The 15,956-nt window shown below is 44.5% G+C and overlaps 1 protein-coding gene across 3 annotated transcripts in view; it reads right to left on the bottom strand.

Annotated features, from left to right (window-relative positions):
• Positions 1-666: 666 nt before the first annotated feature.
• Positions 667-15,956, bottom strand: part of LOC115200181 (transcription factor COE2-like) — a 36,766-nt gene continuing 21,476 nt past the window's right edge. For 2 of the 3 annotated variants that reach the window (XM_029763002.1, XM_029763004.1), the window contains exons 7-16: positions 7,043-7,124; positions 5,307-5,448; positions 4,369-4,499; positions 3,984-4,110; positions 3,748-3,836; positions 3,556-3,621; positions 3,272-3,446; positions 2,896-3,081; positions 2,559-2,723; positions 667-2,347 (exon numbers count right to left, since the gene is read on the bottom strand). In XM_029763002.1, the coding sequence (XP_029618862.1) occupies positions 2,316-2,347; positions 2,559-2,723; positions 2,896-3,081; positions 3,272-3,446; positions 3,556-3,621; positions 3,748-3,836; positions 3,984-4,110; positions 4,369-4,499; positions 5,307-5,448; positions 7,043-7,124 (1,195 nt within the window). In that variant the 3' untranslated portion in view covers positions 667-2,315. Of the gene's footprint in view, positions 2,374-2,558; positions 2,724-2,895; positions 3,082-3,271; positions 3,447-3,555; positions 3,622-3,747; positions 3,837-3,983; positions 4,111-4,368; positions 4,500-5,306; positions 5,449-7,042; positions 7,125-15,956 lie in introns of all 3 variants that reach the window. The other variant, XM_029763003.1, reaches the window with a different exon arrangement.

Genomic DNA, 15,956 nt, shown 5'->3' with positions numbered 1-15,956 from the left:
ACATGCATACACTCAGCGCTGCCCAACCCCCTCGCTGCTTTGAGCGCTGTGTTAATGAAACAGTTGCTGTTTCCTGGCATAACATTAATTACCCCATCAAAAAAGAGCTGGTAATTAACTGCCCTCTTTTACCAGTGCTAATTACATTAACAGAGAGAAGCCATTACAGAGGGAGAGGGAGCAGGAGAGAAAGAAAGAAAGAAGGGATGAAAGGGGATTGAAACAGACTGAAAGAAGTAATGGCAGGGTAGCGAGAGAGAGGGAGAGAAAGAGGGCACACGCCAGAGAGAGCGAGGGAGGAGAGGCTCATGTGGTTCTTAGTGGGGCCCCCAGAGGCCTGGTCCTTAGAGGAATAAGCAGGTTTGCTGCTGGAGAGGAGGAGAGGAGAGTGATGGGGGATGTTGTTTATCTTCACAGGCAGTAGCTACAGTCTGCAACGCTCACTCCACAATTAAGATGCTGCGCCTCATCAGCTTTGTGTCAAACTACACAAACATACAGGTGAGTTAAAAAATAGTCCTGGTGTGGACTTGAAATATTACCATAATGCTGTACATAACAAAATCTCAACTCATATGCTGTACTATGGATATCTGTACATTTCTATACCATGTCTAATTGCATAATGCAAACACACAGTTATGAATTATTACCAACAGTGAGTTCTTACTGTGATTTTTTGTTTTATTTGGGAGGACAAAATATAATTACAGTTTAAGATATACAAATCACATTTTCAGACAGTCATCATGTTATTCTGTACCATTAAAAAAGAAAGATAGGTTTTGGGAGAAAAAAACTTTGAGTAACCTTACATTTTACTAACGGCTTTCAAATAAATAAAACCAGCAAAGCACAACAAACAACTTTGAATAGATGTTAGCTACCTCTTTTCAATTCTTTGTTTTCTAATCCTGAGTATGATGTTTGTATTGTGTTACAACAGTGAGTAAGAAAACTGTTGCATGGGTTGATTACAAATCCCCAATATGTTCCTTACTTTGTTTTCAGTTTATGTATGCTTGTTACTTTACTGCATAGGGATGAAAAACATCAAATGAATTAACAAGAAAAATCCTAAACTTTGACATACAATTTCAAATTTGCAACATGTAATCAAATAATATCAGGGAATCAGTGTGGAAATAACATGCATAAAAATGAAATTAATAATAATATAGGCTAACTAATTTTCCTTTATGGAGAACAGCAAGTTAATGTGCTTTTTTTTTACACTGGAAATAACAGTTCTATTTTGTTATGCGACAAACCAGGGAAAAGTATTGGCCAAGAATTTATTTCAAATAAACGTTTCATGGCGTATTACTTCATTCTCTCTTATGTATTAATCATCAGTCATGTCTGACAAAACCTCAAAGATTTCAATTAAAACAAGAATAATGGCAACATAGCGATAACATAATCATATTTATAACAATTACAAAAAAGGAATTAAAACACGTTTATATTATTCCCTAAAATAACTATAATAATAAGTTAAATTGCTTGTTTTCTTCTTCTTAAATAAATCAATATATGAATAAATGTTGTATTACCAACCCAGGAGGACAAAGAGTTGGCCCTTGTAAAATGATGGGGATCAGAACCAAAAATAAAGGGTCTATCATTCTGGAATGTAAATCCACTTCAAAAACTCTGCTACAAAAAACTTGGAGTCTTTTCAGGGACAATGTACATACATGCCTTTGACAGTGTCCAGACAGAGACAAATAGCACCCTGCTTCATAGACTTTCAGCACACGTATTAGAGTTGTCCATTGTCCATTCAGTTCAGTGCTCTAACAACCAATCATCAACAGACATTTTCTTCTAGCACACTGCTAGCCAAAAGGTTGATCAGTTTAGGGTAGGTGTTTTTGTTGGAAGAACCAAATGCTGCATACGGCTGTAGTATTGGGTGGCACGAGTGCTTTTGAAGCTCGTGAAGGCATCTTGACGTTGACTTCTGCTGTCCTTTCAAAATACAGAGACACCCATAGACACCCATAGAGCTCCATCATGTTGTGGTGTGTCCCAAGGAAGTGTCATGTCTTTACAGCTACTGCAGATGAAGAGGTCTTCTTCTCTGCTTCTGGAGTGACTGGCTGGTATTTGGACTCTTTCTGTCCCATTCCCTTTCATTTAGTTGGATGAAACATGGACTCAACAAGTGGCAGGGCATCAGTGAGAATAGTTGTTGGTGGTTGAGAAGTCAGTGTGTGTTCCATTTATCCCTGTCAGTGCCTGCAGAGGGGTAGCAGTGTGGGAGCAGTGGTCTGGTTTGTAGGTGATGGATGGGAGGTGGTGGAGTGCTGCTACATCGGGGGAACTACCAGGCCGGTCATTGCTATAGAGAAAGAGAATAGTAATAATCTATTATGTTTTAGATAAAATCTTATTCTTGACAATGGCAATCATTATTATAACCCCCAAAAAGCCAGACATATTGTATTGTCATGCCTGCCTAAACTATGTGTATGTGGACATAGATTAGATTTATACAGAAAGAGGGTTTTAACACACAAAGAGATGTTTCTAAGATTGTAGTTTGGTTCTACCTCTGAAGCTGTTGCCTCCTGAAGCGGGACAGGCAGGAGAGGAGGAGCCCTGGGGCCGGAGGACAGGAGCGAAGGCGCTCTTCTGTTTGGCTGAGGACGGGAAGGAGGAGAACGGCAGGAGGGAGGAGGAGCTGGAACCCGGGATAGTGGGACTAGATGGCATTACTGTGGATGAGAGAGGGAGAGAGGGAGAGAGAGAGAGACAGTTGTTACTTTATAAGAGAAGGATTCTAGGCACTGGTCAACCTTTGTCAATGGTGGGCAATTATGTTTTATTGTAACAGGTACAGGAGGAAAACACAGGATAGATTGATTGAGTAAAAGGAGAGACACTCACTGCCATAGGGAGAACCAGTGGGGGAGGCACTGCTGAAACCAGGGGACCCTGGCACCCCCAGACTAGTCATGGGCACTGCCCCGTACCCCCCACTCATGCCTCCACCACCCCCATAGCCCGACTGCTGAGGGGTGGAGGCAGAGGGGTACCCCCGGGGGGACAAACTGCTGGAGTTACGAATATAACCTGGAGCGAGAGAGAGGGAAACAGAGAGAGAAATAGAAAGTGTTAGAACAAGAAAGACAGAGGATAGTAAAAGACAGGAAGACACAAGTGATTTTCCCACTGGGGATATCATATCACCAACTAGAAGAAAATCAAAGGGCCAGACTTCTATAAATACAGGGAATCCAATTGTAAGTCTTGTCCTGCTCACCTTGGCTGGTTTGTCCTGGCTCGCCGATGCTGACCCCCAGCTGGGAGGGGTATGAGCCCAGGCCCATGACACTGCCGTGGGCTGGGGAGCTGGGCAGGGCCTGCAGCTGGCTGTGGGGACGGGGAACACTGTACAAGGCCTCAGCGATGTCCGCTGCACGCTTCAGCAACATATCCTAAAGAGAGACGATACAAATTGTTACTAACCCAGACCTCACAGATTTACAGTAGTTATTGATGAGTGGAATTACTAGAGGAAAGGAGCGACTAAACAGTGCTGGTTACCTGATTACTGTGTGGGTTTCCATACAAGGCTTCTACCAGATCAGCTGCTCTCTTCAGTAGCATCTCCTTCACACAGACAGAGAGACAGGAATTAGCCTCTGGTGTTAGATAGTGTACTTTATGTACAAAGGTGAGGTGTGGTGACATATGGCATGTACATCATCTCACTATGTGTGGTATGTTCTCACTCACCTTAGCTAGTTTGTCAGGGTCACCAGGGTGTCTGGGAATGACCTTTTGAAGCCTCTGGAAACCGTAGTCTATGGTGGGCTCATTCAGCGCTATACACAAACACATCCACAGATACATCAGCACTGGGTCCTGACTCATCCCATGTAATGGTGCTGTTTGATATGTTGTTGGTGAATGGTTGCTGGATAGGGTAGATATGGCTGGGGGGGTGGGGTTAATAGGAGGTGTGTGTTTACCTGTATAGATGAAGCGTCCAGGTGCCCCCTTGCAGAACTGTTTAGATTTGTAGGACAGCGTGACCTCCACGACCCCTGGGATGTGGCGTGGGGGCGTCTGGACACGGATGGCGTGGGGCGTGATCAACTAAGAGAGAGAGAGAGAGAGAGAAACAGGGACAAGACAGAGAAGGAATGAGCAATGACTGTTTGACAGTCTACAGTATCTGATAGAATAATACGGTTTACTCTCATAATGCCAACATGTAGAAGGCAGCCACTAAATGACTGTGCAAATGAGACAAGCCACATGCTTTTGTTACCTTGTCCCTTATGTTTTCAATCAGTAACAGTATCGTTAATGAGTTGTTTTAAAGAGACAGTTACAGTAAAGCCACATAGCTACCTCGCTCCACACCAGCATGCTGCCGAACACCACCTGCAGCCCGTCAAAGAAGTTCTCCCCGATCACGATGACCATGGCACCGCCTGTGGTCCAGCCCTCACTGGGGCTGATGGCTTTGATACAGGGGGTGGCTGGAGAGGAAGGGCAATAACGTCATTTTAATATAACTTATTCCATCTCTTGGCAATGTATTTAGTGTCTGTTTCAGGGTGTCAGCCCTAGACCTTGAGGTTAGTCATTAGTACAGCAGTAGTTAATCAATCAATCAAATGTATTTTATAAAGCCCTTTTTACATCAACATTGGTCGCAAAGTGCTTCTACAGATGTAGAAGCACAGTATGAATATCTACAGTATGAATGTCTACAGTATGAATGTGTACAGTATGAATGTGTACAGTATGAATGTGTACAGTATGAATGTGTACAGTATGAATATCTACAGTATGAATGTCTACAGTATGAATGTGTACAGTATGAATATCTACAGTATGAATGTCTACAGTATGAATGTGTACAGTATGAATGTCTACAGTATGAATGTCTACAGTATGAATGTGTACAGTATGAATGTCTACAGTATGAACGTCTACAGTATGAATGTCTACAGTATGAATGTGTACAGTATGAACATCTACAGTATGAATGTGTACAGTATGAATGTCTACAGTATGAATGTGTACAGTATGAACGTCTACAGTATGAATGTGTACAGTATGAATGTCTACAGTATGAATGTCTACAGTATGAATGTGTACAGTATGAACGTCTACAGTATGAATGTGTACAGTATGAATGTGTACAGTATGAATGTGTACAGTATGAATGTCTACAGTATGAATGTGTACAGTATGAATGTGTACAGTATGAATGTGTACAGTATGAATGTGTTCCTAATGTATCAGTGCCCCAGTGCAGGTCGTGTTTTGTCTCTTCTTACCATACTCCATACCGTTCTCCACTGACTCTCCAGGCTCTAGCCTGCGAGCTCTCCGGCCATGTTTGGAGTTATTGTGGACAAACATGTTGTCAGATACGGCTAAGACATGGCCGTCTACACTCACAGTGCTGGACAGGACCACCTGAAAGACAGGAGAGGACGGGGAAGAGGAAAAGACATACCATGAGTTTATCTGGGTTTATCTGGGTAACTAAAGTGATATCAGTTCACTTTTTGTGAGATTTGGTTTCCTGCAAAATCCCTTGGCCACAATCCATTTCAACATCCAGCTGATAGGAATATTTCTCAATGGGTAATGTGACAACCCTACTACACTCTATATCATATTTCTACATCACCGCCCCCCTCTCTGTGGCCTCTCCCTTTCTCTCCCCTCCTCTCCCCTCCTGAGACTGTGGTTGGAGTTGTGGTCTGGACCAGCAGCCCACAGAGGTTCAGGCCTAATCCCTCACTGACACCAGACATATGGACTGAATCTCCTATTTTTACTGGCCGTTAAAGTAGAGTGTGATATATGGTGGCCCTAATTTGATTCCTGGCCAACAGCATGTGTGTGTCCCTACCCTCTCCACAAGATACATCAGTTCCCCATGGAGGACATGCATATAAAATGTGCGTTCTTGTGTGCTTGCCCTGGGTCTGTGTGTTTAAGTGTTCATACTGTATATCTATAGGTGTGCATGCAGGAGGGGGTGTTGATGGTGGTGTAGGGTCTATGTCTATGAAGTGCTGAAAGACTAAGCTTTAGACATTTTGAAATAAGCTTTACAATAAGAAAGTGATGTGTAAGGGCAAAGATAAGACAGAATTGTTTCAAAATCCCAGAGCTGCACATGAAGAGACTCTGGAGCACAGATGCTGAGAAGGAAAGAGAGAGAGAGAGAAAGCAGATGTGCTTGTAGATGGTTGAGTGGTGAGGAATCTATAGGAAAATAACAGTAAATTATTGATTAAGCACCATAAACAGGCTCCTGTCCAGCTCTAATCGCCTTTTAACCTGGAGGTGAGGGCCTCGGAGCGGCCGCCCGCTCATAACTTCTCAGCATGCGTCAAGGCGCAGGAGTTAAAACAAACATGGTGGAAGACAGGGAGAGAGAGAAAAGGGGAGAGGCAGAGAGATCCGGGAGAGAGAGAAGAGAAGAGAGAAGAAAAGAGAAGAGAAGAGGAGCGAGAGAGAGAGAGAGAGAGAGAGACAGACAGGGGCTCCGGTGCTGAAAGACAGCAGAGGAAGTGAAGCGGGAGTGTCCCCTGTGACCACTTCCTGGGTCACGGAGCATGACCTCCCCCATCTGGAGCCAATCACTCAATTCTTGACAACTTCCTGAAACACCTCAGCCTATTTCCTGCCCGCCTCCCCCCTTGTCTCTCCCACCCCAGTACACCCTTTTCCCTTCTCTCCCTCTTTGTTTCATTGTAGATTTTTTACTTTCACCTTTAACTTTCCCCTTCATTCCTTCCATTGGAAAATGTCTAAGCAGTGCTTCGGGCTACAGAATGTAGAAATGTGGTCCCAACTATACCTGGGCAGACCCTGAACAAAAGAAATCCCTCTTTGTGAAAGTAGAGCGGAAGGAAAGGTGGGATAGTTTTTATTCTATTTTAGATAACCATAAAATTGCTATTTTCAACATCATATATGCTGCACACACGCTCTCTCTCTCTCTTTCCCTCTCTCACACGTACACAAACCACTCTCTCTCTCCTTCTCTCCATACCTGAAATCTCCTCATGTCCCTTGGGTTTCCCGCTGTCTTCAGACAATTTTGGTTACACTTCAAGAAAAACTTCAAGAAGAACCTGCAGGGGTAAGAGAAAAAAACAGGACAAGTACATAAAAATCATTAACTCAGTAGACAAGAAAACATAACATGAACAATGCATTCATTATTTGTTGGCCTGTCAGTCAAGAAGATGCTGATTACTGTTCCGGTCATAGATGCATTATGAACATCTGAGAGTGAGTGTGTGTCAATGCTGCTGCGTGATATCTGCCCTGGCATTAATCACTGCTGTTTAGTTTAGCATTAGAGTCAATGTTATTACACTTTAAATCAAATGATGAGAATTTGAAATGCAGTCCAGTGAAAACTACTGCTGTTTCAAAGTGAACAGGAGACAGTGATGTATGCCAGGGGACTCTGGGGAACATGGTACCCCGCAATGCTGTATTTGAACCCCCACATTGGAACTGTGGTGGAAGAGAGAAAGTGAAACTACTAGGACAGAGACAGAGTATTTGTATGTACTTGTGCACATGTGCATGTTAGAATGAGGTTTGTGTGTGTGTTTTCATATGTATGTGTCTCATTAACTGTATTTGTGTGTGTGTATCTGAGTGAGAGAGAGAGAGAGAGAGAGAGAGAGAGAGAGAGAGAGAGAGAGAGAGAGTATCAGAGTGTAGAAAGAGAGAGAGGAGTGCTGATAGCCTCCACTACAGCAGAGAAGAGCAGAGAGAGGGAGCGAGAGTTGGAGAGACTGAAATGAAGCTGGGGAGAGGAGGGGAGGGGAGGGAGAGACTCCAAATCCCAGGTGTACACAGTTCGGCAACACAGCCCGCTGCCATGGCAACGCAGCTCTGCCGCAATCCCAAAGTCCCCACGCTGATAGGTAAAGACAGAGATGGGAAAGAGAAGGCAACCACAAGGAACACATTCCGAGAGAGAGAGAGAGAGAGAGAGAGAGAGAGAGAGAGAGAGAGAGAGAGAGAGAGAGAGAGAGAGAGAGAGGGGGGTGGGGGAGGAAAAGATAGAAAGGGTATAGGCAGGGGAGATGGAGAGGAGGCAGGGGAGATGGAGAGATAGTGGAGGGAGTTGAGGGAGTAAAGAAATGGTCTGAAGAGAAAAAGAGAATGAGAGTGAAATGGGACATGGTGAGATCAGGACAACTGATATATGTGTGTCCGTGGATCCGATGCTTTGTCATTTTAGCCACAAATTTGGCCTCAATTTCACTGACACACCCAACGCTGGAATTAAACAAATAACAACAGTGATGAGGATAAATGCTGGGGAACGAGAGAAGCAGGAGCTGGGCAGCCAGCTATCCAATCCCACCCACATTGTGTACACTGCAAATATAACTCATGTTAATGGATAGAGTTTGTTTGGAGAGGGACTTTGTATTGGCTCCGCAGCCCAGGACCCTCCAATTCAATAGTAATCTCTCCTTTCCTCTCTCAGTCGCTTTCTCTCTCTTCTTCCATCACTTCCTCCCCTCCTCCCTCGTGAACAGGCCCTTGTTCAGAACGAACGCTTGCTTCCAAAACAGTGTCCAATATTTCTTGATTTGAGCTATTTCAGTGGAGGACAATCAATATTGTTGTTGGCGGAGGATGATTATGATTTATTAGTGAGAGCTCGGACCTCCAACCTCTCCGCTCCTCTACAGTTGGGCTCCGGGTGGATGTGTACAAAAGGCCACATAGCCTCTCCCTCCCTCTAACTACTTCCTCCTCTTTCTATCCCAATCCCCATCTCTCTCTCCCTCCCTCTCTCCATCTTTCACGCCCTCACTCCCCCTCTCTGTGTTTCCCTCCCTTACCTCTCTCTATCCTCTCTGTACAGTATCTATCATGCTGCCATGATTTATATGATATGTTACAGTGTATTATGCTCAGTGTTTGAATCCAGTTGGCTTCATAACTGCTGATGAGGGATATATTGGATTATGTTCTGCTGTTTTGGTCCACTTCTTTTAAACAGTGCACTTGAGATCCTTCAGTATGTGACTTCTACCCTGATATATGACAGAGAACATTATATTAATTTGCTTCAAGTTCATGTGGGAACTCCCATACAGAGACACTGCAAAGTAATTTATGACAACATTACCGCAGGCTCCTTTGTTGGGCTAAATGACCGTGGCCATGGCCCTGCTCTGTCCCAGACACCCTCCTCTCCCTGCCCGGCCACCTGCTCTTTGGATCTCTGGCCACTTCAAGTGCACCCAGCCAGCACTGACCGCTCACTCCAACCAGTCACATTGGTGACTTCACAGCAGGGATGTGTGACATCCCATTAAGGACACATTGTACATGTAGCGACGACCCTCTGTGAGATAGGACATGTTCTATGCCGACATTCCCATTGGTCAGTGTGCATTGGTTTCTCCTTTCTTCTGACTTTCACCCATCATTCCCTCACTGTGTTTACTTGTGTAACATCATACACACTTCCATACAACCCCCACCACCACCACCACCTCTGTCCACCCCAAACCCCATTCAGTTAACTTTTCACCCCCCTCAGTTCGGACACACACAGCTGCAAATGCTGAAATTAAAGCGAGACGTTGGTGCATATATTAGCATGCATTAGCCACTTTCCCCTACCCACTTAACATGCAAATCTTCCAGCCCCGTCGCCTCGCACCTTCTGCCACACATTCATTTGCTGAATTATAATTAGACTAATCTTGCATAATTAATAAGAAGTCGAGGACCCTCTTTTTTCCCCCTCTATTGTGGTCGCAAAGTTTAATATTGCCATTGTTTGTTTTTGTTTTGGTAATGTAACACGCCCACACACCTCCCCATCCACAGGCTAGAGAGGAGGAGGACTTGGAAAACATTGATCTGGGTGTCAGAAGGAAACTGTGTGAGCGGAGGAAGGTGCAGGACTTTCAGAGAACTCTATTAGCTACACTGTAGATTAGACTCATAGGTATGTATTTGCAGCTCTGCCTCTCATTCTCAAAGTGGTTATTCCATAACCGTACATAACCATACACAGTCACTGGGATTTATTTTCCATTCGATCACTATTTCATTTGGAAATCATTTTTTGGTGGGAAGGGGTAACTTTTTGTGACTAGTTGGGATGCCAGTTTAATATTTAATGAGTTGTCCAGTTGTCATTAATGTAAATCAAGCTATAACCCCTCCAACTGGTGTTTCCCACTACCCTCCTCAGAGACCCTGATTAGGAAACACAAACAAAAGGTAGGCCCAAGTCTTAAGCCTTGGGATCAATTTCCACACTGGCTCCATGGGGAGTCTGTTTTCCCCTCAGTCTTCCAGTCTGTATCTCTGTCGAGGCCTCCAGATCCCCTTTGTCTGCATCTGCTTCAGTTCCCAAGACTAAACACAGGCCTCACAGCATGTGGTGAGCAATCCGCAGGGTAACAACTTTCTTAACTAAAACGAGTTCAAAAAAATTAGAGAGTAAGTCATGACACTGCAGTAACAGCAAAGTTACAAACTTAACTCTGTAATTGTTTTATTCCTACATGTTCACCTATGCATTGACTTGCCTTCAGACCACGTTCAGCCTCAGTCAGTCCTATCTAAGGCATCTGTTACATGTAGCTGAGCCGTTACACACTGCTAGAACAAAAGCTGCACAGGACCCCTGACAAGGACTTTTATTGGCATTTATCAACCTTAATTACTAGTGACATGAACTGCCATGTCACTAGAGACACAACACATCACTCTCTATCTATGCTGATTAGACACAAAGCTGTATATGTGTCAACAGATCTTTATGCTACAATACATAGATTTATCAGCTATAATACAGGCTTTATAGAGGTCATATGAAGCTCCCACATAACTAGGCCAGTTCCTGCAGCCGTGTCTTCCTGTGGGACATCAGTCCTTCTCATGTGAGATTGGTCCTCTAGTTTTGGACATCTGCATTAATGATGACATAATCACATTTCAATAAAAGACTTGAACCATGAGAGCTAGAGAGAGAGGACTAAAATTGAGATAATTTAGTCTGACAGGGTGGGAGAGTCTCTGTTCTCTATCTAGGAACACCAATAGACACAGCGGAAAGAAGGAAGGAAGGAAGGAAGGAAGGAAGGAAGGAAGGAAGGAAGGAAGGAAGGAAGGAAGGAAGGAAGGAAGGAAGGAAGGAAGGAAGGAAGGAAGGAAGGAAGGAAGGAAGGAAGGAAGGAAGGAAGGAAGGAAGGAAGGAAGGAGATAACAGGGATGGAGTGGCAGGTCAGGAGCATGATATTCCTTCTATCAGTATTTAGACGACAGGCTGAGAGACTGAAGGAAGTAGAGAGGGAAGGTGTGGATAGGTGGTGGGGAAAGACAAGATTGAAAGTGGGAGAGAAGAAGAGAGGGAGAGACAAAAAGAGAAGGAGAGGGAGAGGGGGGGTAGGGGAGGAGAATTAGGAAAACAGATGTGAGGCATTAAAACATACTGACATGCTGAGGACCTTCTTCTGCCACACTCACACACTGAGAACAGTAACTCATACACACACACACATACACACGCTCACATGTTCACATGCCACATGCAAGCACACAAACATTACATACACACAAACAAACTACAATGAACACAACTTAAACACAACTTAAAATGTATGCACAAAATATGCAAGTATTGGGTCAAGCAAGGTTCATTGCTCCTAGCTATTGGCTGAGTTGTGCATAGGCCAGTGTTGACCTAATAATATGTTACACTGATGCAGAAATCTACAGATGGGTCATCATGCATCAATGTATGGATATGCATCCAATGAATATATGGATTGGTTGTGGTGAGGGATGGGGGAGGTTTATTTTCTCCATGGGGAGAGTTGGGGAGGGGTGAGGAGAGTGACTGGGGAGGAGGGGGCTAGGGAGGAGGTAATAAATACCCCTGGATCCCAGGGTCCCCTGGCAGACTGGAAGCTAGACTGGTCACCAGGGTTAACACCCGGGGCACCCGACCTTTGACACTGCTAATGGGGCACAGAGAACCCTCCACGAACTGATACCCCCTCTGTCGCATACCACCACGGGACCTTTCACACAAGCCTACTAACCCGCCCCCTCATATTTTACAACAGAAATAATACTTAGTCGTGCACTCAACTTTACTTAACATACTTTATATAACTCTCACCTCCTATCACCCACCCTCCCCCTGTCCAACTGCATCATTTTTTAAAGTAATCAACAACAACAACAAAAATATGTTTTTAACTAACCCTTAACAACTTGTTTTAGCAGGGGTTTCTCTTATTTTTGTTAAGTTTTATTGGGTGCACAGCTATACACCTCTGTCCTCTCCAATTTCCAGCAACACCCACCTTTCCTAATCTCAACCTGTCATAATCTATAATCTGGACCCTGTAAATCTCTCATTGATGCCTTTTTTGATCCAGGGATTAAACCTGTCTTTATTGGTTGACAGTCAGGCATACCAACACCCACCGCCCTACACACTAACAACCATACACTGCCATGAGATGGGTACACCAGATCAATGGTGGAGGGTAGGACTCAGATTGGCCTGTTGTATCAAAATAGCAGCTAGATTCATTGGTGATGTGTCACATAGACTGAAACAGAGCATGGGGAATGAGGACTCTGTTTCTTAAAGTTTGATTGCTGGATTGGATGTGCCCCCATGGCCCCTTCCCCATTTCAGCCCACCCCACCCTCACCCCTCCGGCCCAGCCCACCCCGTCTCTAAACATGAGAATTGTGACAAAGACAAACATTTAAACCACTAGTGCTGATTTATAGAGCTTGGTAGTTCTGTAAAACCACCCGGCTTACCACCGCAAAAGTGCCTCAGCTGAGGCGAGGCTGTGAGGTGAGAGGAGAGGGGGGGTGGGGGGGTTATAGAGGGACAGGTATGGGGGCTCATGGACCTTCCTGAGAAGTGTGAATGTGTACTTCTTGAACAATGCAACTCCTTGATCTTAAAATTACTTTACAACGTCACTGCTGGCATGATGCTATTATTCTAATCGTTTAAATAGTTGAAAGTTTTGTTCCACTAATCAACACTTGGCATAATCACGAAGGCTATAGAGCGTAATAGGTATATGGATCTATGGATGGACAGACTGACAGACAAATACACAGAGATCCAGCAGGAGAGAATAGGGAATATACCTCCATCAATGGCCTGACCTTTCCCAGCATGCATTGAGAGTCCTATGGGATGAAGATTTAAAATACCCAAACTGTCACATTGGATTGAGCAGCCCATTGTGCATGGACAGGTCTCATACATACCAATACAGACCTTTCCTATCCCCACACTACACCGGTGACACAAAACTGGCAGCTCTAAATGCAGCAACATGAATAAACCCCAAATATAACATAAAGCTTCTACAGAACAGCAATATGGGCACATACTATATTGTGTCAAATAAATGTCAAAATGCAAAAATGTACCACAGAAATGTGTCATGTGCTCCCTCCAATACACGTAACAATTATTCCAGGACACTGAGTCCTCCTTACTAACACTGACAGAACGTATAGGCTATTATCAGCCGATAATCACCTTCATAGTATTAAATATACCCACATACCACAGCACCTCCCAAACCTTCCTCAGAGAGGAACAAAGACAGAGGGATGGACGCTAGAGAGAAGGAGAGAGGAGAGAAGCAACAACAGAATGAGAAGAGATGTCTTCTTAATTAGCCAGTAATGATAAGATCTGACAAACAACATCTGTTTCCAGAGAGAGAGGGAAGGAGAGGGGGGAGGAAGGAGAGGGTGGGAGAGAGAGAGGTTGGGAGAGAGGGATAGGAGGGAGGAATAGAGAGAGGCAACTAGCTAAAGAAACCTGTGAAGGCAAGACAAGAGGGACCTGCTTGTATAAAGGAGTGGGGGGGACAGGAGGTGGATGTGTAAAAGAGAGAATGCTGTGTAGCGTGACACCATAGAAGAACGAAGGAAGGAATGAAGTAAAACTAAAAAGAGAGAGAGAGACAGACAGACAGGAGAAGATAATTCTGACAGGGTTGAGAGAATCTAGAAACCAGGACAAAAATAACAGATAGAAAGGGGGGAAAATTATCAAAATGAAGAGAGCAGACAGACAGACAGACAGACAGACAGACAGACAGACAGACAGACAGACAGACAGACAGACAGACAGACAGACAGACAGACAGACAGACAGACAGACAGACAGACAGACAGAGGGTTGTACTGGAAAATGGCACATGAGGGAGGGAAGGAGAGGTGGAACGTGTGAAGAGATGGGTATGGAATCACTCAGAGGTCCAGGGTGCTGTAATTTACTGTCCGTAGCTAATCCACAGCAAATGTGTGGAGCTGAGGAGAGGAGCGGGAGAGAGAGGGAGGGAAGGAGAAGAGTGACGGAACAAGAAAGAGGAAAGGGGGACTGTTGGTCGCTCGGCATGCACGCTGGGAGGCTGTCAGTACATCACCCCCTGCCCTTAGCCCTGACGGATTCATCAGGACATACACACACCATAAAACACACACCATAAAACATCTGAATTGTTTTGTTTGTTTTCCACTAAGCTAATATCAGAGGAATGCATTTGCAGGCATGTGTTGCTCAAAGGGCAATTAGATTTTACAGAAATATGCAAGCTGCCTCAAATGCACCATTCTTAGTAGCAAGATGTTCTACCTACACTATGTTCTACCTACATCTAATACTTCCCTCTGTACTGAAATACTTATTTTGTGTTTGCATGTTTGAGGGGTGAGTAGGGGTGTTTGTGAATGTTTTGCTGTGAGGCAGTTTGAGGGGTAAGTAGGGGTGTTTGTGAATGTTTTGCTGTGAGGCAGTTTGAGGGGTAAGTAGGGGTGTATGTGAATGTTTTGCTGTGAGGCAGTTTGAGGGGTGAGTAGGGGTGTATGTGAATGTTTTGCTGTGAGGCAGTTTGAGGGGTGAGTAGGGGTGTATGTGAATGTTTTGCTGTGAGGCAGTTTGAGGGGTGAGTAGGGGTGTATGTGAATGTTTTGCTGTGAGGCAGTTTGAGGGGTGAGTAGAGGTGTTTGTGAATGTTTTGCTGTGAGGCAGTTTGAGGGGTAAGTAGAGGTGTATGTGAATGTTTTGCTGTGAGGCAGTTTGAGGGGTGAGTAGGGGTGTATGTGAATGTTTTGCTGTGAGGCAGTTTGAGGGGTAAGTAGGGGTGTATGTGAATATTTTGCTGTGAGGCAGTTTGAGGGGTAAGTAGGGGTGTATGTGAATGTTTTGCTGTGAGGCAGTTTGAGGGGTAAGTAGGGGTGTATGTGAATGTTTTGCTGTGAGGCAGTTTGAGGGGTGAGTAGGGGTGTATGTGAATGTTTTGCTGTGAGGCAGTTTGAGGGGTAAGTAGGGGTGTTTGTGAATGTTTTGCTGTGAGGCAGTTTGAGGGGTAGGTAGTGGTGTATGTGAATGTTTTGCTGTGAGGCAGTTTGAGGGGTAAGTAGGGGTGTATGTGAATGTTTTGCTGTGAGGCAGTTTGAGGGGTAGGTAGTGGTGTATGTGAATGTTTTGCTGTGAGGCAGTTTGAGGGGTAAGTAGGGGTGTATGTGAATGTTTTGCTGTGAGGCAGTTTGAGGGGTAAGTAGGGGTGTATGTGAATGTTTTGCTGTGAGGCAGTTTGAGGGGTAAGTAGGGGTGTATGTGAATGTTTTGCTGTGAGGCAGTTTGAGGGGTAAGTAGGGGTGTATGTGAATGTTTTGCTGTGAGGCAGTTTGAGGGGTAAGTAGGGGTGTATGTGAATGTTTTGCTGTGAGGCAGTTTGAGGGGTAAGTAGGGGTGTATGTGAATGTTTTGCTGTGAGGCAGTTTGAGGGGTAAGTAGGGGTGTATGTGAATGTTTTGCTGTGAGGCAGTTTGAGGGGTAAGTAGGGGTGTATGTGAATGTTTTGCTGTGAGGCAGTTTGAGGGGTAAGTAGGGGTGTATGTGAATG

Source organism: Salmo trutta, chromosome 9 (genome assembly GCF_901001165.1).
Source record: "Salmo trutta chromosome 9, fSalTru1.1, whole genome shotgun sequence".
Taxonomy (NCBI): domain Eukaryota; kingdom Metazoa; phylum Chordata; class Actinopteri; order Salmoniformes; family Salmonidae; genus Salmo; species Salmo trutta.
This window is presented reverse-complemented; position numbering and strand designations above follow the sequence as displayed.